Source organism: Belonocnema kinseyi, chromosome 4, assembly GCF_010883055.1.
Source record: "Belonocnema kinseyi isolate 2016_QV_RU_SX_M_011 chromosome 4, B_treatae_v1, whole genome shotgun sequence".
Lineage (NCBI taxonomy): Eukaryota > Metazoa > Arthropoda > Insecta > Hymenoptera > Cynipidae > Belonocnema > Belonocnema kinseyi.
The window spans coordinates 17,969,725-17,991,437 of NC_046660.1; the positions used below are offsets into that span (position 1 = coordinate 17,969,725).

Sequence of the window (21,713 nt, forward strand, 5' to 3'; positions counted from 1 at the left end):
TTCTAGAAGATTTTAAGAAAACTTTCTAAAATTGTCATGATAATTTTCATTTTTTTCGAAACTCCTAAATATCACTTAAAATTATTCAAATTTTTTCTACAAGTGTTCATTTGTAAATTATACATCAAAATTTAAAAAATTCACTTATAAATTAAGAATTTTTCAAATACAACAATTAAAATTGTAATGTTCAAAGTTTAAAGGCTCTTCGAAATTTTAACGATTCCAGGCTTTCTTTGTCAAACAATTCAGTTAAAGATTTTTTACTTTTAAATATTGAGTGTCAGTTTACTTTTTTTTTTAATTTTCGAGCAAAAAGATGAATTTTCAACGGAAAAAGACAAATTTTCAATACAAAATTAAATAGTTACATTTCTAGTTAAAAATGAATGAATATTCAACCAATTAAAACCGAATTTGCAAAAAAATAGTTAACTCTGTAACCAAAGAAATATATTTTAAACCATAAATAATTATTTTCTACCAAAAAAGAAAAACGAATTTTTAACGAAAAATGATATATGTATTTTGATAAAAAATGGAGTAGTTAAAAAAACAAGAATAATAATTTTAAATAAAAAAAAGAAGTTTCAACAAAATAGTAAATTTTTAACCAAAGAAATGAATATTCTACTATAATTATGAATCTTCAATTTAAAAAAATGAATTTTTAAACAAATAACTGAATTTCAAACTAAAAAGAATTATTTTTTACCAAAAAAGATTTTCAAAGAAAAAATATAAATGATCAACCCAGTTTAAAAAACTTAATTATGAAGAAAAAAAAATCATTTTTTAACCAAATAGTTGAATTTTCGAATCAAAAGCTGAATTTTCAACTGAAAGACAAATTTTCAATCAAAATTGAAACAGTTTTTCAACGAAAAATTATATATTTTAATCCAAAAATGGAATAGTTAATGTTTCAGTAAAAAAGTAATAATTTTAAACCAATGAAAAAAAAGAAGTTTGAAAGAAATAGTAACTTTTTAAGCAAAGAAATTAATTTTAAACCATAATTATAAACCTTTGACTTAAAAAAATACAAACAATTTCAAATTTCAAATACAACAATTAAAATTGTAACGTTCAAAGTTTAAAGGCTCTTCGAAATTTTAACGATTCCAGGTTTTCTATAGCAAACAATTCAGTTAAAGATTCTTTACTTTTAAATATTTGGTTCCAATTTACTTGTCTCAAATAAAAATTCAAATATTGCTAAATGTTCAATAATTAATCTTTTTTTTTATAAAGAATTTCAAATTGAATGGGTTGAAAATGGAATATTTGCGACTGAAACAATATTAAAATTTTTTTTAAATCCTTTAATTAAGAATATATTATTATGAAGTTATTTTTAAGTTGAAAATAGTTAATAAACTTTCAGTCACACCTTCACATTTGTTTAGTGACTAAGACTTCTTTATTGGAACTGTTTAAACTTTAACGTTAAAATCAGAAAATTCTTAAATTTTGAACTAATTTAAAATCGTTTTTGTTCACTTATTATTACTTAAAGTACAGATAAATTAAAAAAATGTATTTCTTTATTAAATAAAAATGTTTTTTATCCCAAATTTTCAACATTAAAGGCTTTTATTATTTATTTGTTCGATTCTTTAAAAAAGGTTTTAAAAATTCTTTAAATTAAAAATGTAAGCTTAAAAATGAACATTTTGAAAGGAAAATTTGTGTGGTAAAAAATTTTTGAATTACGCATTGTTAGCTTAATAATAGCATAATTGAAAAGCATAACAATTCAACGAATTGTTTAAAAGCTGTTGAAATCGGATGGGGACAGATTTTTCTTCTACAAATTTGTAAAATTCCTGGTCAACAAAAAAATTCCCTGTCATTTCCCGGTCTCAAAAAATTCCTGGTCCTGGTCAATAATTCAATTCATCTTTGCAGATTGGACTTAAGGTTGGAGTAAAACAGCGCGGTTGCAACGGACTTAGTTACACATTAGACTATGCCATCGAAAAAAGTAAACTCGACGAGGAAGTACTTCAGGATGGTGTTCGGGTAATAATTGACAGGAAAGCTCAGCTTTCGCTTTTAGGGACAGAAATGGACTACGTGGAGACGAAATTAAGTTCCGAGTTTGTATTTAATAATCCAAATATCAAAGGAACTTGTGGCTGTGGAGAAAGTTTTTCTGTATAGAAAAAAATTTTTAGTAGTAAATATATTCTGTACAAATGCCTAATCGAATTTTCTTGGGGCAGTTGTTTCACAGAAATAGAGCAATGTAAAAAGATGTAATTTTCACAAATTATAATATTTAATGAATTTAGGGGCAATGTTTTCAAATTACAAGTATATTAGTACATTTGTTTTTAATAAATAATGTTTAGAACTTACAAATTTCAAATTATTCATAGAGTATTTCATCTTATTTTATTTACAGTAGTCTTGAATTTATTTATTTGTTTTTGGAACAAATTCTCGTGAAGTTGTAGATAAATTAGAATATTGCTGGATAGTAATTTATTTTTATACGTATGTAAACATTTAAAGGCAATCAATTATGAGAGTAGTTGCAATTTAATTTGTAACATATTTGATTTAAGTCAAAATAGAAAGGTTTTTTTTTTATTTGTTTGTTTTTTTGTTATATATGGAGAAATTACTTAAACATTAATGTATTTTTAGCCATTGTGTGGAAATAGTCACAAAATGGGATCCGTTTTACAGCTTTATGTAATTATAAAATAAAGCATCCTTTGTGTGAAGGACATTTCCTTTTTTTTTTAACTACCTATAATATTCGAATAAAAAATGTTTACTTATTAAATACTAGATGGAAATATTTTGTTAGATAATGAGCGGTACTCTTTTTTTTCAAATAGAAGTGTGCATGTAGAGGGAAAAATTGTTTAATTTAATTATTTTTTGCATAAAATGAAATTTTCGAGTGGCAGCCTCAAACTGAAAATTAATTTTACGAAAAAATAATTGGAGTTAATCACTTTTCCCTCCGTGTACACGCTTATTTGACAAGGGAGTACCGCTTTGTATTTAAAAAATATTTATGCCAAGTAAAATGAGGTTTTCAACCAAGAAAGATAAATTTCAAAAAACCCATAAATATTTTTTTTGCCAAATATTTCAATTTTCAAACAAATAGAAGATCGACTTCAATCAAAACAGTTGAATTTTTAAGAAGATGGTTGAATTTTCGATAAAAAAATGAATCATTAAGCAAATAGATATATTTTCAACAATAAGGAATTATTTTTCACAAAACAAAAATCAAATTATCATCAAAATACATTAATTTTTATAAAAATGCATGAATTTTCAAAGATAAAATATAAACTTTCAAACAAAAATGGAATAGATAACGTTTCAGTATAAAAAAATTAATTTTGAACACAAATTTCAACAAAATAGTTATTTTTTCAACAAAATTAATCAATTTTCAACTGTAATAATGAATCTTAGATTTTAACCAATGAGTTTTGAATTATTTTCTCAAAAAAAAAAAAAAAATGCAAATTTTTATTAAAATACAATAATATTCATAAAAGACCGTGATTTGTCAACGAAAAAATATAAGCTTTCAACCAAAAATGGAATAGATAATGTTTCAGTTAAAAAAAAACTAACTTGAAAAAATATATATCAACAAAATAGTTTTTTTAAAATAAAATTAATGAATTTTCAGCTATAATGATGAATCTTAGATTTTAACAAAAGAGTTTTGAACTAAATAGTTGAATCAATTTTCAATCAAAAAGAATGACTTTCTACAAAAAAAGACGAATTTTCAACAAAATACTAAAATTTGTAACCAAAGAAATGAATTTTTAACTATAATGATTAATCTTGAATAAAAGAATTGGACAATGATGAATCTTCGATTAAAAAAAAAAGAAGAGTTTTGAACCAAATAGTTGCATTTTCGAATAAAAGATGAATTTTCAACCATAAAGATTTATTTTTCATGAAAAAGACAAATTTTGATCAACATACATGAATTTGCAACGAAGAAATATAAATTTTTAACCAAAAATGGAATATTTAAAGAATTAGTTTTAAAAAATTAATAAAAAAAAGAAGTTTTAACAAAATAGTGGAATTTTCCAACAAAAAGTTTAATTTTCAACGGAAAAAGACCAATTTTCAACAAAAAATGCAATAGTTAAGGAATTAATTAGAAAATATTAATTAAAAAAAAGAAGTTTTAACAAAATAGTTGAATTTTCGAACAAAAAGATGGATTTTCTACTATAATGATGAATCTTCAATGAAAAAATGAGGTTTGAAATAAATAGATAAATTTTCAATAATTAATAATTTTGTTCTCCTAAAAATAGAGGAATTTTCAACAAAATACATGAATTCGCAACGAAAAAATATAAATTTTCAACCGGAAATAGAATAGTTAAAGAATTAGTTAAAAAAAATTAATTATAAAAAAGAAGTTTTAACAAAATAGTTGAATTTTCAACGGAAAAAGAAAAATTTTCAACAAAAAATGTAATAGTTAAGGAATAAGTTAGAAAAAATTAATAAAAAAAAAGAAGTTTAAACAAAATAGTTGAATTTTCGAACAAAAAGATGGATTTTCTACTATAATGATGAATTTTCAATGAAAAAATGAGGTTTTAAATAAGTAGATGAATTTTCAACGAATAATAATTTTATTCTTCTAAAAATAGAGGAATTTTCAACAAAATACATGAATTTGCAACAAAAAAATATAAATTTTCAACCGGAAATAGAATAATTAAAGAATTAGTTAAAAAAAATTAATTATAAAAAAGAAGTTTTAACAAAATAGTTGAATTTTCCAATAAAAAGATAAATTTTCGAAGGAAAAAGACCAATTTTCAACAAAAAATGCAATAGTTAAGGAATTAATTAGAAAATATTAATAAAAAAAAAGAAGTTTTAACAAAATAGTTGAATTTTCGAACAAAAAGATGAATTTTCTACTATAATGATGAATCTTCAATGAAAAAATGAGGTTTGAAATAAATAGATGAATTTTCAATGATTAATAATTTTTTTCTTCCAAAAATAGAGGAATTTTCAACAAAATACATGAATTTGCAACGAAAAAATATAGATTTTTAACCGGAAATAGAATAATTAAAGAATTGGTTTTAAAAATTAATTAAAAAAAAGAAGTTTTAACAAAATAGTTGAATTTTCCAACAAAAAGATAAATTTTCGACGGAAAAAGACCAATTTTCAACAAAAAATGCAATAGTTAAGGAATTAGTTAGAAAAAATTAATAAAAAAAAAGAAATCTTAACAAAATAGTTGAATTTTCGAACAAAAAGATGGATTTTCTACTATAATGATGAATCTTCAATGAAAAAATGAGGTTTGAAATAAATAGATGAATTTTCAATGATTAATAATTTTGTTCTTCTAAAAATAGAGGAATTTTCAACAAAATACATGAATTTGCAACGAAAAAATATAGATTTTTAACCGGAAATAGAATAGTTAAAGAATTAGTTAAAAAAAAATTAATAAAAAAAAGAAGTTTTAACAGAATAGTTGAATTTTCAACGGAAAAAGACCAATTTTCAATAAAAAAAATGAAATAGTTACATTTCTAGTTGAAAAATTAATGTTCAACCAATTAAAACAGAATTGGCAATAAAATAGTTAACTTTTTAACCAAAGAAATGAATTTTAAACCATAAAGAATTATTTTCTACCAAAAAAGAATTTTTAACGAAAAATGATATATGTATTTTGATCAAAAAATGGAATAGTTGAAAAAAATAATAATTAAAAAAAAAGAAGTTTCAACGAAATAGTAACTTTTTAACCAAATAAATGAATTTCAAACTTTAATTATGAATCTTCTATTTAAAAAATTGTTTTGAACCAAATACTTGAATTTTCGAACAAGAAGATAACTTTCAGCCATAAAGAATTATTTTCTACAAAAAAAAGACGAATTTTCATAAAAATACATGAATTTTTAACGAAAAAATATAAATTGAATAGTTCAAGAATCAGTTGGAAGAAATTAATTTTGAAAAAAAAGAAGTTTCAACAAAATAGCTGAATTTTCGAACAAAAAGATGAATTTTTAACCATGAAAAATTACTTTCTACCACAAAAGACGAATTTTTAACAACATAGTTCCATTTTTAACCAAACAAATGAATATTCTACTATGATTATGAATCTTCAATTTAAAAAATTATTTTTGAAACAAATAAATGAATTTTCAACTAAAAAGAATTATTTTATACCAAAAAACACTAAGTTTCATCAAAATACATGAATTTTCAAAGAAAAATATCAATTATTAACCAAAAATGCATATTTAAAGTTTCAGTTAAAAAAAATTAAATACAAAGAAAAAAAATCATTTTTTAACAAAATAGTGCAATTTTCGAATAAAAAGCTGAATTTTCAACGGAAAGACAAATTTTCAATGAAAACTATAATAGTTTCTCAATGAAAAATTATATATTTTGAACCAAGAATGTAATAGTTAAAGTTTCGGAAAAATAACAAAAATAATTTTAAACCTAAAAAAAAAATTTTTGAAAGAAATAGTAACTTTTTAAGCAAAGTCATTAATTTTAAACCATAATTATAAAGCTTCGATAAAAAAAAACAGGAATTTTGAACCAAATAGTTGAATTTTCGAACAAAAAGATAACTTTCAAACATTAGGAATTATTTTCTACCGAAAAAAGATGAATTTTCATCAAAATACATGATTTTTCAAAGAAAAAATATCAATGATCAACAAAAAATTGCATATTTAAAGTTTCAGTTAAAAAAAAAACTTAATTACAAAGAAAAAAAATCATTTTTTAACAAAGTAGTTGAATTTTTGAACAAAAAGATGAATTTTCAACCATGAAAGACCAAAAAAGACGAATTATTAACAAGATTTTTTCATTTGTAAACAAACAAATGAATGTTCCAATAATTATGAATCTTCAATTTAAAAAAAATGAGTTTGGAAATAAATAAATAAATTTTTAACTAAAAAGAATTATTTTCTACCAAAAAACACTAATTTTCATAAAAATACATGAATTTTCAAAGAAAAAATATCAATTATCAACCAAAAATGGCATATTTAAAGTTTCAATTAAAAACAATTAATTACAAAGAAAAAAAATAATTTTTTAACAAAATAATGCAATTTTGGAATGAAAAGCTGAATTTTCAATGGAAAGACACATTTCCAATCAAAATTAAAATAGTTTCTCAACGAAAAATTATATATTTTGATCAAAGAATGTAATAGTTAAAGTTTCGGAAAAATAAAATAACAATTTTAAACCTAAAAAAAAATTTTTTTTAAGAAATAGTAACTTTTTAAGTAAAGACTTTACTTTTTAAACCATAAATATAAATCTTCGATAAAAAAAGAAACAAGAATTTTGAACCAAAAATTAAAGATGAATTTTCATAAAAATACATGAATTTTCAATGCAAAAATATAAATTTTCAACAAAATAGTTCAATTTTTAACCAATGAAATTAATTTTGAACTACAATTTTAAATATTCAATCAAAAAATGCATTTTTAACAAAATAGTTGAATTTTCAACCATAAAAAATTATTTTCTGCAAAAAAAGACGAATTTTCAACGAAAAAATATAAGTTTTCAATAAAAAATGGATTAGTTTTTGGATTAATGTTAATTAAATGGGATTTTGAAGTGCCTGGTGGCACGTGTTAATTTTTGAATTTTGGAAAAAATTCCATTTTCGGGAACGGAAAATCAGGGCATAGCATAAAAAATCAGGACACCGATAAAAAAATTGGGACATGAGCAAATTTCGTTTTGAGGTTATGTCTTGGTTCGAGCCCTTAATCCTAAATTCACCGATAATTTTCTAACCAAAAAATTCGTTATCTTACTTGCTTTATAATCATTAAAAAATGAAATTACAAAATTATTTTAATCTGGCAATAATTTTAAACAAATCGATTTGAATAAATAAACACGAAAAACACTATTTAAAGAGAAACTTGTTCAATAAAATAAATCACCCAGAAAAACATTGAAAACATTTTTTAAAATATTTTAACTGCTTCTTACCTAACTGAATTGGCATCTAGTTAAAAAAATTAAAAGAAAACTTATCAAAGATTAAACAATTGTATAAATTTGGCCATGCAATACTGTATTAAGGGCGTTCGAATCAGACCCTAACCTCAAAATGGAATGTCATTTTGGTCCACAAATACTAGAACTAAATCTTTTTTATATAATTAGGGTCTGTTCCTGGTTTTAATTAAATATGTATTCGGCGTGAAAAATTGGCCAATTTCAATACTTTTTGAGTAAAACTATTTTTTCGAATGCTCGAATGAGCATCTAAAAAAAGTCGTTTCACACAAAAAGTATTGAAATTTGCCAATTTCTAAATTCGAATAGATTATTTATTTAAAACAATAGTAGGCCTTAATTAACTAACAAAAATGTAACTCTAGTATTTATAACATTTATGGAGTAAAATGAGGCAATTCAATTTTAGAACATAATCTAAGTTTTTAACGATTCTGAATGGGACTGGGAGCTTGATGAAGAAAGCATAATTAAAGCTCGTTCATTTGTTGAGTTTCAAAAAAATAAGAAAACCTATTTTAAGCCAATCGAAATTCGAGATTTTTAATTCTTCCATTTGAAAAATAGCCTTTAATGTTCCAGTTTTTTACTTTTTAACTTTTGTGATTTGTCAGTTGCTTTTTTTCTTGTTTTTAGCCTCAATTAAAAAAAAATCTTTCCTTTACGAACATATTAAGATAAGAAATATTTCGCTCTTATCTTTTTTACTTCAGATTTATGAAATGCATGCAAAATTTGTCTTAAATTTGGACGACTCGCGAGGAAAGATCTGGAAACAAGGAATTATCTCGAAAAATAATTTTTAAAAATTCTCGCTTTTGTGCAGAACTGTAAAATCTCAATTCTCGAGAAACATAAATTTCGATTTATTTTTTATATCAAAACACTTTTTTTATTCTCAAGGAAAAAGAGATAAGAGCACGAGTGACTCAACGAAAGTTGGCAGCGCCTGCGCTAACATTTCTTTAAACTTTCTCTGCAAATTTTATTTTAACTTATTTGTACTTTAATTAACCAAACTTTAACTATAGTCAAACTATTTTTATTGCTGAAATATTTTGTCAGACCTTCCTACTCTTAATTTTCCTTCATACTTTCCCCTATGAGCAATAAATTTAAATAAATCAACGCCTCCGAGAGAAATGAAGAATATTGCAAGTTTGATGAAATGTTTCTGTAGACCAAAGTTTCAAAAACGTTCGAAAGTTTCAGACGCTTGCGGACAGTCGGACACCAGTTTGAAATGAGATAATTTCAATTCAATTTGAAAAACTTTAAATTCTTAACATTTCGAGTGAAAATATTGTATTTTAAACAAAATAAATTAAGTTTGAATGGAAAAATAGGAAGGGGCATGGGAAAGCTGCATAGGGGCGTGGGAAAAACACAACAAAGAATTGCATTTTATACTGAAAGATGATTAATTTTCTATCAGAAAATAACAATTTTCAACAAAACTGATGAATTTTTTTTACAAAAAACATGAATTTTTAACAGAACAGATAAATTTTCTACAAAATAGTTAAATTTTCAACTGAAAATATCAATTTGCTACCAATAATAGTTGAATTTTGTTATTGGGGTCTATTTAATTTAATCAAGAAAAAGTCGAATGGAGTGAAAGACTGTGAAGCCTGCAATAAATAAATATAGGATTTTTGAATTATTTTGAATATTTACAAAATGTTAGATTAGAAATTTGAAAAGTTTGCTTAGAAAATAAATGTAATTTTCCACTGTTCCAAAATTTAGGTTCTGTAAAGTTTTTATTTTTTGTATGATTTAAAAAAAAATAAAAAATACCAACTTTTGTCAAAAAATGGAATGGTTACATTTTCATTAAGGCAAATTAATTTGCAATAAAAGAAAACGAAATTTCTACAAAACAGTTTCATTTTGCATCAGAAAGTTGAATTTTCTTCCAAATTGTTGAATTTCCAAGACTTCTCATTTTTTACAAAATAGTTGAATATTTAAACAATCAGTTAAATTTTTAATCAAATTGATTAATATTCAGTTTAAAAAATTAATTTCCAAGCGTTAAGAAATGATCTTTCAACTAAAATTCTGAATCCTAAACAAAAAACATTAAGTTTTATAAAAACAGTTTATCTTTTAAACAATGAGTTTAATTTCTAATCTAAAAATAATTTTCAACGAATAATGTAATATTTTATAATTCAACAAAAAACATTTTATTTGAAATAAAAAACAGTATATAGATAGATTTGTAACCAGATAGTTAAATTATCTACCAAATTGATGAATTTTTGATCCAAAAATACGAAATGTCTACAAAACAATTGAGTTTTTTACCCAAAAATGGAAAATTTGTACAGTATTAAAATTAATTATCACACAAAAATATGTATGTTTATCAAAATAGTTGAAGTTTCTACAAAGAAAAATTTTGTAGCAAGGAAAGAAAAACAAATTCGATTAAATTGTTGAAGTCTTAAAGCGAAGTGACAAAATCTCTACTAAGTAATTGGTCAAAGTCAAGGTCAATTTGGTTTTGTGCCAATCCCAGACCGTTGCCGGTTTTCGGCCATCTTTATTCTCGCATAAATGTAGACACGCAGTTATTGTAAACGTGTTTTAAAAGTATAAAGAAGAGCCTTAAAAGATATTTGAAATGCCTAATACTTCTTACTGATATTTGGTTGGACTGGCTGCTGCTTTTCGACAATTTTAAGTAAAGAAATATCTCAGTTGGAAATCGTAATTTTAATTTTCGTTAGCTGTCTGCGAGATACTTCATGACTCAATAAATCAACTGCAGTCATTGTTTGAGCGGTTTACAGGATGTAACGTTTCAAGTTCACAGAGTTTTTGAATGGAGATTTTGATTCTTTGTCCTCAACATTTTTTTTTCTCTAAAAAATGACGCATTCAACAAATTGTTGAATGCACTAAACTTTTCAGGATTTTATGCAGGGTTTAAAAAATATATCTAAAATTCATGCAACAACCCCATTCGGATTTAGAGACATTTAATTTTAAATTTCAATTTCAGATATAAAATTTTAAAATTGTAAAATTAAATAGTTAATATCTTTTTAGTGGGAAAGTATTATTTTGCTTTAAAAATTTATCTTTTTGGTAGAAAATGATTTTTTATTGTTGAAAATTAATCAAATGAAAATCAAAATATTCGATTTTGAGTAGAAAATGTACCTCGTTTAGTTGACAAATGAACCATTTGGTTGAGAATTCATGTATTTTATTAAATATTTATTTCTTTTCGTTGAAAATTAATCTTTTAGTTTACAAATTTGCCTTTTTGTTGAAAAATCATTTTCATGGCTGAAGATTTACTTATTTTTTAGAAAATTTATCTATTTTGGTTAAAATTACATTTTTTTTATTTCAAAATTGTGCTATTTTGATGGAATTTTTTTGTTGTTTCGTGAAAAATGAATGTTCAAACTGAAAGCTTACAAATATGTACTGAAATTTTCAGTTAAAATTTCAATTTTTTTTAGTTGAAAATGCAACTATAAGAAATCCATACATTTTGTTGTAAATTCTTTATTTTTTTTGTAGAATATGATTCTTTTCGTTTGAAAATGGTTAAAAATTTACTAATTTGTTTGAAAATTCTGTTTAAAAAAAATTAATTTTGTTAACTACACCATTTTCGTTTCAAATTTTAATCATTTTGTCAAAAATTAGTTTTTTTTTTGTTGCAAATAAATTTTTTCGTCAGAAATTCGTTTCTCACGTAGAAAATTAATATTTTTGCTTAAACAATCATTCGTTTGGTAAAAAATTAAATTTTTTTGTTTGAAAATTTAAATATTCGATTTTTTGTTGAAAATATTCTTCTCTTAGTTAATAAAAAAACTATTTGGTTGAAAAATTTATGTATGTCATTGAAAATTCATCTCTTTTCTTTGAAAATCAATGTTTTAGGTAAAAATTTGCCTTTTTTAAAAAAAATTCCTAAGACTGAAAATATAACTATTTTTTGAAAATTCATTTTTCTTTAGCTAGAAAACTGATCTATTTTGGTTAAAAAATCATTTTTTGGGTAAAAAATTGAATTATTTTGATGTAAAATAGTATTTCTTTTGTTTGTTAAAAATAAATTTTTTAAACTTAAGACTTAAGAGTATGTATTAAATTATGTAGATAAGATTTTAATTTTTTAGTTGAAAAATCGCCTTGTCGGTAGAAAATTATTTTTTTTTCGTTTGAAAATTCATCTTATCGATTTTTTTTAATTGAACTATTTTGTTAAAAGCTCCTTTTTTTGGTTGTAAAGGTTTGAGAATGGTTTAAAATTGACGGAATTTGTTGAAAATTATTTATTTTTTTAACTAAAAATTAAACTATTCCATTTTTTGTTAAAAAATTTATGTTTTTTAATAAATTACCCAACTATAGGGTTGAACATTAATGTATTTTGTTGTAAATTTTGTTCTATATTATTATTATTTTTATTTGAAACTTGTTGATAATTTACCGATTTTGTTGAAAATTATTCTTTTTTTAATTAATTTCTTTCAACTATTTGTTTATTTGTTATAGAATTTTCTGTAACTTTAACCCCGGCTTCCAGGTCATTCAGAGCTATAACGTTACGAAATTTTCTACCATTCTGACTCCTTTTGCAGCTTGATCAGGGCAGAAATTGAACTATGTGGTTTAGTATTAATATATTTTTTGAAAATTCGTCTGTTCTATTAGAATAGAATTTCTTTTGTTTGAAAATTAATTTTTTGTTGTTAAAATGCACCTGTTTGTTGGTAATTCGTTTTTTGAGCTTAAAAATTAATCATTTCTTTTTTGGTTAAAAATTGAACTCTTTTTTTTAAATGTTACTTTTTACCTGAAAATTTAACTTTTCCATCTTTTGTTGGAATTTTTTTTCAGTATAAAATAAAAAATTGTATTGAAAATACGTTTTTCGTTTCTTGCAAATTTTCCTTTTTCGATTGAAAATTGAACTATGTTGTTAAATATTCATCATTTATGGTAGAGAATTATACTTTTGTATACAAATTCATCTATTTTGGTTATCGTGTAAAATCCCTTTTTTCCACACTATTAAAAAAATTAAGTTTTGTCCCATGCAACAGTTTTACCCTCGGCATACAGACATCTTGGATTTCCCCCACCCAAGCTGAAATTCCAAATAAAAAATGTTCCCGCCTAATTATTTAAAACACTTGGAAAGTTTGGAAACTTTCAAAACTTTCACGACACTTTTAACTCGCCCAAAGTTTCATTTATGTTTCATGGAACTTTGCAAGCCAAGGGTTTAAGGAGGGGAGATATGGTTTCTGATTGGTGAATTTCGGCCGCGAGAGGCGCTGCATTTTCTATTCTCGCATTTCGCATTCTGTGGCTTGGAGACACAGAGCAAGGCAGGACAGGAGGGCATGCGAACCACAGTTCAGTGCCGCCATTGAAGGCCTCCTGTTCGTTTGCGAAAATTCGCTTGCGTTGAACCAATTTTCTGCTAGCCCATCACCCCGCGAGGGCCGTGAGAGCCCCCTCATGCAAGAATACTGCATTCTGCTCAAAGATAGATTGAGAAATTCCGTCGATGATGATAATAATGTAAGTCAATTCCCACGAATTTCCCACGAGCCCATCCGCTCGGGCAAACGGCTAGTCTGCCACTCGGCAAAGCGTACGCAATCGCCGAGAATGTGTGCGAGTCTCCAGTCAGTCTTCCTTCTAACTTCTTATAAGAGTAGAGTGTTAGTGTTAGTGTCAGCTATACGTATAGTATAACCAATACGTGACAGCCCTCTCTCTCTCTCTCTCGCTCGCTAATTGAGCAAGAGCCTCGCTCGAAGACGATTCATTCTACTTTGAAAGGCGGACTATATTTTTAAAGAAAAGAGGCCAAACCCGAAACCCCAGGATCAAATCATCGACGATTTTGGCCAGAAATTCGGCTTTACAGACATCCCGACCCGGAAGTCTGGAAATTTTTTCAAACACGAAGAGAAATTACCTGGGGCAAGATCCGACTACGAAATTAATCAAATATCTCACAAAGTTTACTCCTTACTCCCTTTTGCGAATTTTAGGACTTTCAGACCCGAAAAACTATGAGTATCTCTGTATTGATTTTTTATCTCTCAACTGTATTTTGTCAACCAGGGCGTTTTTTCCACAAGTGTTCCCGATATTGTAATCAAGGCCGCTTGCCACGAGCCATTTCCAAGGCAGATTTTTCCTATTGGGTTTGCCCTCTTTCGAATTATGCGAGTCAATTTTTAAGAAAGAATTTCAAGTTTTTGAAACCAGTGATTTTGTGATGAATTTCAGATGTATTTTTATCATGTGTGAAGGAAAGTCGAGTGATGTGCAAGAGATTTAAAGTGGTAAGATTTCACACTGTTGGGGTGATTTAAAGGGATTTTTGAAATTGTGGAAGGTTTGCTTTTGATGTGAGTCGATACTCTATATGTTTGGGGGATTTTTTCTGGTGTGGAGAAATCGTGTTTTTTCGAGGAAAATATTACGCCAGTTTGAGTGGGGATTTTGTGGCTGTGTGAGGGTCATTTGTACATACGTGTTGCGTTCACGAGCTCCAAAGCATATAACCTCGTTTTTCGACGAATTCCGATAGATTATGTCCCCATGCAGTCTTTCCTGCCATCAGGTTATTCATTAAGTTATGAAAAATAATTGGCAATGAAAAAAATCCAAGAGTTTTTCAGATTCGTTGATTTTTGCTTTAAAATGCAAGTCTGTGAGTGGGGCACTTTTTCTACTTTTTGGGGTCACGTTTGAGAAATTTGGCCACTAAACAATTTTTTTTATCATTTTATTTACCTCCTTTTTTGCACATTTGTTCCAAGTGTGATTTGGTATTTATTCATTCAAATAAATGGACCACTTTTATGTTTAAAGTGTTCAACATTGAATAGTATAAAATGGGAAACGTATGGTTTCAGATTGTATGATTTTAAATGGAAAGCTTTAATTTTAGATTATTAATTATACTATTAAACTTGTGCAATATTAAATTAAAGGCCTGGATAGTGAAACCGTTTCAGGTTTTGGACTTTCAAAATTGAATAATTTGTTATTTGAAGGGGTTAAAATTGAGGAATATAAAATAGAAATTATATGATTCCTGATTATACCGTTTTATATTAAAAACTTTAATGGCTTTACTGTTTTAGATATTATAATTCTATGATAATAATCTTTAAAAATACTTTGAAATCCCTTGCAACTTTTAAAATGTTGAAAAATACTTTTTATCTTTTAAAATGGTATAAAATATTTCAAATCTTCCGAAATCCCTTGAAATATTTTAAAGCTTTCGAAAATACGTTGAAAGTTCTAAATATACCCTAAAATATTTCAAATCCTTTGAAATACCTTGAAACATTTTAAGGATTTTAAAAATTCTTTGTACGTTTTAAAAATGCCCTGAAATCTTTCTAAATCTATTAAAAATTCCTTGTGATCTTTTAAAAATCCGAAAATATTTGTAATCCTTATAGTTTCTTAGAATCCCCGAAAGAATTTAAAAACCTTTGAAGTACCTTAAACTATTTTAAAAACTTGAAAATACCTTGAAACTTTGTAAAGATCTTAAGAATTCCTATGTTTAAAAAATGCCCTAAAATCTTTCGAAATCTGTGGATGCTTTCAAAATTGGTTTGAAATCGGTTGAAAAATCCTTATGTCTTTTTTAAATTACCTAAGTATTTAAAATCCCTAGAAATAACAAAAATTAAATCCTATTAAATAGTTTGTAATACTTTGAGACTTTTTGAAGATTTCGAAAATTTCTGGGATGTTTTAAAAATACCATGAAATGTCCTAAAGTATTTTAAATCGTTTAAACTACCTTAAATTATTTCAAATCCTTTGAAATACATTAAAAATGTTGAAAATTTATTTAATTTTTAAAAATAGCCTAAAACCCTTTGAAATCGATTGAAAAATCCTTGTAATTTTTCTTTGAATGCCCTAAATAAATTCAAATCCCTTCAACATTTTTAAAGCTCTTAACAATTCATTACATTTTTTTCGAATAACCTCAAATCCTTTGAAATCTATCGAAAATCTCTTGTAATCTTTTATAATACACTAAATAATTTAAAACACTTTATATCGCTTGAAAATTCTTTGTATGTCATAAAAATATATTGGGAAATCCTTGTATTCATTTAAAATACCCTAGAAAATTTAAAATTCTTTGCAATTTTTAAAAATATTTTGGAAATTCCCTGGATATTTTAAAAATAACTAAAATCCTTTGAAATCTATTGAAAAATCCTACTAATCTTTTAAAATGCTCTAAAATATTTCGGATTCTGTAAAATACTTAAAAACTTTTTAAAGCTCTTGAAAAATTCAGGAATGTTTTAAAAATGCGCTAAAATCCTTTGAAATATATTGAAAAATTCTTGTAAACTTTTAAAATATAAATAATTTTAAATCCTTTAAAATCCCTTAACACTTTAAAGCTCTTGAAAAATCCTTACATTTAAAATATCCTTGAAACATTTTCAAGCTTTTGAAAATTCTTTGGATGTTTGATAAATATTATAAAATCCTTAGAAATTCATTTAAACATTCTAAAGCTCTTGAAAATTGATCTAAATTTAATTTTATATCATGATTATAATTTCAATTCTTGCACAATTTAAAATTGAAAGCCTAAATATTTAAACAATTTTAGATTGTAAATTTTCAAAATATAATTATTTTATGTTGACAATTTCACTATTATACAAGCTTAAATTGTAAACTTTAAAAGTATAATTATTTCATATTGACAGTTCCATTCTTGTACAAATTTAAACTGAGAGCGTAAATATTTAAACAATCTTAGATTGTAAACGTTCAAATTTAATTATTTCATATTGACATTTCCATTCTTGTTCAAATTTTAATCGAGAGTCTAAATGTTTAAACAATTTTAGATTGTAAACTTTAAAAATATAATTATTTCATAACGAAACTTTTATTCTTTTACAAATTTAAATTAAAAGCCTAAATATTTAAACAATTTTAGATTTGAAACTTTCAAAATTTATATTGCAACTTTCACTCTTGTACAAACTTAAATTGAAAGCCTAAATATTTAAATAATTTTAGGTTGTCAATTTTCAAAATATGATTATTTCATATCGAAACTTTCATTCTTATACAAATTTAAATTGAAAGTTTAAATATTAAACAATTTTAGATTGTAAACGTTCAAAATATAGTTATTTCATAATGAAACTTTTATTCTTGTACAAATTTAAATTGAAAGACTAAATATTTAACAATTTTAGATTGTAACGTTCAAAATATGATTATTTCATATTGTAAATTTCACCTTATACAAGTTTAAATTGAAAACCTAAATATTTAAACAATTTTAGATTGTAAACGTTCAAATTGTAATTATTTGATATTGATACTTTAATTCTTGTACAAATTTAAACTGAAAGCGTAAATATTTACACAATTTTAGATCGTAAACGTTCAAAATATAATTATTTCATATTGAAAATTTTTTTCTTATACAAATTTAAATTGAAAACTAAAATATTTAAAAAACTTTATATTGCAAACGTTCAAAATATGATGTGAAATTTCGATCTTCAATGTGGAATAATTTGATCTATTAAGGTTATAACATTTTAAATTAAGGACGTTTAAAATATAACAATTTTAGATTGAAATATTCAAACTTTTGCAATTTCAAATTGGAATCCTAAATAGTTTAACAATTTTATGATGTCGATTTGGGATTTAGTTTCAAAATTAAATAATTTGATTTTTGGCACATCGCTACAATACTTTATGCTTCGTTATTAAAATCCAATAATTTGGAATTAAAAATTTTATTCCTGTACAATTTTACGTTGAAAGCCTAAATATTTAAAGAATTTTAGGTTTCAATCCTTCAAGATATCATTTGAAATCTTAGCTTTCCAAATTGAATAATTTACTATTTGAAGAGTTGAAAATTGGTTAATTTAAAATAGAAAACTTATGGTTTCAAATTGTGAAAATTTAAATTAAAAACATTAATAATTTCCCTCTGGTTATTAGTTATACAATTTTAGAATAAAAACGTTCAACATGGAATAATTTGAGGTTGCAACTTTCAAATTTCGGGAAATTTCAAATTGAAAGCCTAAATATTTAAACAATTTAATTATGTATACATTCAAAATGAGATAACTTGAGATTAAGAATTTGAAAATTAAATAGTTTTATATCTGAAGCGTTTAAAATTTGAAAATATAAAAATTTATCTCAAGTTCTGAACGTTCAAATGAACGAAATATTTTTCGACATTTCTATTTTATCCATAAATATTGTTCCAAATTATGCATTATATTTTTTTTCAATAACTTCAACCACATAATATAAAATATAAATTGCACGGACTTAAATTATAAACTTTTAAACTGAAAAGTTCAATAGTTACACAATTTAAAATTAAAAAATAACACCCGAAAATCTTTTGAAATCTATTAAAAAATGCTCAAAAATTTTTAAATAGCATACAAGATTTAAAATCCTTTCAAATATTTTTAAATCCTTCGAAACATTCTTAAATATTATTTTTATGTTTTAAAAATAACCTAAAATTTCTTGAAGTCTATTGAAAAATCATTTTAATCTTTTAAAATATCCAAAAATATTTTTAATCCTTTGGAATAAATTGGAACTTTTGAATTTTCAAAATTCATTTGATGTTTTAAAAAATGTCCTTAATTCTTTTTAATCTATTGATAAATTCCCTACAATTTTTAAATAGCACACCAAATTTTAAATCCTTTGAAATCTTTTGAAATACTTCGAAACTTCTTAAAGATTTTGAAAATTCTTTGGTTTAAAAATTACCCTCCTAAAATCTTTTGAAAAATCTTTATAATTTTTTAAATGTCCTAAATTATTTCGAATCCTTTGAAATACCTTAAAATATTTCAAATCTTCTGAAATCCCTTCAAACATTTTAAAGCTTATTTATAATAATGAATTAATGTTAATTTAGATCAACAATATAATTTTAATTCTTGTACAATTTCAAATTGAAAACCTAAAATACTAAATAGTTAAACAATTAATTTGAATTAAAAGTCTCTATAATTTAAGATTTTTAGTCTTGCAATCTTCAAAATTTAATAATTTGATATATGAAGCGTTTAAAATTAGCTAATATAAATTGAAAATTATATGGTCTGTAATTTTAGATGATTGGACTGGTTTGATTTCAAATTGGATAATTTTAAATTAAAAGCTTTAATAGATTACAAATTTCAGGACATAATTTTCAAAATTTAATAATTTGAATTTTTAATGCCAGAATTTGAAATTTCAGAGATTTAAATATTTTAAAGATATAAACTTTCAAAAAAAAAAAAAAAAACTTTCGAATTTTTTCCTCTTTTAATGTAAAAAATCGAAGTTTTTAAAATTTTTGGTTTCATGGGAAATCAGGGAAAAGTCATGTAAAATTAATGATCGTCTTTCGGGTAAATATTGATTTTACTCGATTTTATGTAATTTTGAGTTTGCGAATGTTGAGCAAGAAACGATTGTTAAAGAATTTCTGCAAAAATTTTCGCCTTGATTAGCGAGAATACAAGAATTGTGAGCGAATATTCTTTGTGTGAAACTATTTTTTATCGGTCTTTTATCAGTTGTTTGTATTACCCTAAGACCGAAGCGAAACCGTTTTTTTCTTAAGTGATTTATTGCATTTTTTCTCTAATTGTTACTGAAAATAGAGGAGTTTTAAAAGCTAATTTTGTAAAATGAGTGGTTGATTTGCAACATAATTATTATTACGTCAGTATATGTAGCTTGAAAGGGCAAAAAAATATGAAATATTTTTAAACCGGTACATGTAGAACGTTTTTTCTGTTTCAAATAAAATTATGAAAATAAGAAACATTTGAAATCCTTTTTCCTAAACTCTATTATTAAAGTTTTACCTGCAATTTTTAATTTATTATTGATCCTTATATTGGCTGTTTTTTTTTAGAAATTAATGTTAGCTTACCTAAATTAAAAGGTTTATTAAATGAAGGGATAATAAAATAGGAAATCTCGCGATTTCTTTCGAGCTAAGCCACGAGGATGAAAATATGATTAAATATTTATTCAGTACGCATGACCCACTTGTGAGTCTTGTTACACTATCAGCCTCTTGATTGGAGAAGAGACATTTGAATTCCGTTAAATTCATCAGCTGTGATATAAAATCCTATGGGGCCTTAGATAAATTTTTAATTTGTTTTGTATTTTTCAGGTCACCGACATGCGTACTGTTGTGGACGTCATCACAACCCTGGAGAGAGTGGCGATCACCAAAGAAGTGCTTGAGGCATGCATCATATTTATAAAACTACTAGCTTTTAAAAAAATCAGAATTTGAATAAATTATTGAATCTGTTGTAAATAGGGTGGCCGGAGGTCAGGGAAAACCGTCAGGGAATTTTTCAACATCTTTAACAATTTTTAAAGTATTTCGCAAAATTTGAAATATTTTAGGACATTCAAACAAAAATTACAAGGATTTTTCAAAAGATTTAAAGAAATTTTAGGGTATTTTTAAAACGTCCAAGGAATTTTTAAAAGCTTTAAAATGTTTTAAGAAATTTCAAAGGATTTTTCTATAAGTTTTAAAGGATTTTAGCGCATTTTAAAAATATTTCAATTTTTTTTTTTCAAGATCTTTAACAAATTTTAAGGTGTTACACAAAATTTTTGAAATTTTTTTTTTTGAAATTTTTCAAAACTCTGGAGAGAGTGGCGATCGCCAAAGAAGTGCTTGAGGCATGCATCATATTTATAAAACTACTAGCTTTTAAAAAAATCAGAATTTGAATAAATTATTGAATCTGTTGTAAATAGGGTGGCCGGAGGTCAGGGAAAACCGGAAAATTAGAGGAGAGTTAGGGACTTTGAAAACAAATTGCAAAAGTTAGGGAATTTCTGTAAGAAGCACTTTTTTTTTTAATATCCAAATAATTTTCAAGAGCTCGAAAATGTTTTAAAGGATTTAAAATTATTTATATTTTAAAAGTTTACAAGAATTTTTCATTATATTTCAAAGGATTTTAGCACATTTTTAAAACTTTCCTGTATTTTTCAACATCTTTAACAATTTTTAAAGTATTTCGCAAAATTTGAAATATTTTAGGACATTCAAACAAAAATTACAAGAATTTTTCAAAAGATTTAATGAAATTTTAGGGTATTTTTAAAACATCAAAGGAATTTTTAAAAGGTTTAAAATGTTTTAAGAAATTTCAAAGGATTTTAGCGCATTTTAAAAATATTTCAATTTTTTTTCAAGATCTTTAACAAATTTTAAGGTATTACACAAAATTTGAAAAAAATTTTTGGGCCATTTAAAAAAATTACAAGTATTTTTCAATCGATTTAAAAGGATTTAAGGTTACTTTTTGAAAATCCAAGAAATTTTTAAAAGCGCTAAAGAGCTTCAAGGGATTCAAAATATTTTAGGACATTCAAACAAAAATTACAAGGATTTTTCAAAAGATTTAAAGATATTTTAGGGTATTTTTAAAACATCAAAGGAATTTTTAAAAGCTTTAAAATGTTTTAAGAAATTTCAAAGGATTTTTCGATAAGTTTTAAAGGATTTTAGCGCATTTTAAAAATATTTCAATTTTTTT

At 24.4% G+C, this 21,713-nt stretch overlaps 2 protein-coding genes across 5 annotated transcripts in view; both read left to right on the forward strand.

Moving 5' to 3' along the window:
- Positions 1-2,363, forward strand: part of LOC117171931 (iron-sulfur cluster assembly 1 homolog, mitochondrial) — a 12,613-nt gene extending 10,250 nt beyond the window's left edge. For both annotated transcript variants that reach the window (XM_033359595.1, XM_033359594.1), the window contains one exon: positions 1,912-2,363. In XM_033359595.1, coding sequence (XP_033215486.1) covers positions 1,912-2,166 — 255 coding nt within the window. In that variant the 3' untranslated portion in view covers positions 2,167-2,363. The remainder of the gene's footprint in view (positions 1-1,911) is intronic.
- Positions 2,364-13,497: 11,134 nt separating this feature from the next.
- LOC117171342 (mediator of RNA polymerase II transcription subunit 26) overlaps positions 13,498-21,713 on the forward strand; it is a 23,034-nt gene continuing 14,818 nt past the window's right edge. The window contains exons 1-2 of one of the 3 annotated variants that reach the window (XM_033358574.1): positions 13,498-13,644; positions 20,321-20,395. In XM_033358574.1, the coding sequence (XP_033214465.1) occupies positions 13,582-13,644; positions 20,321-20,395 (138 nt within the window). In that variant the 5' untranslated portion in view covers positions 13,498-13,581. The other 2 variants (XM_033358576.1, XM_033358575.1) reach the window with 2 other exon arrangements.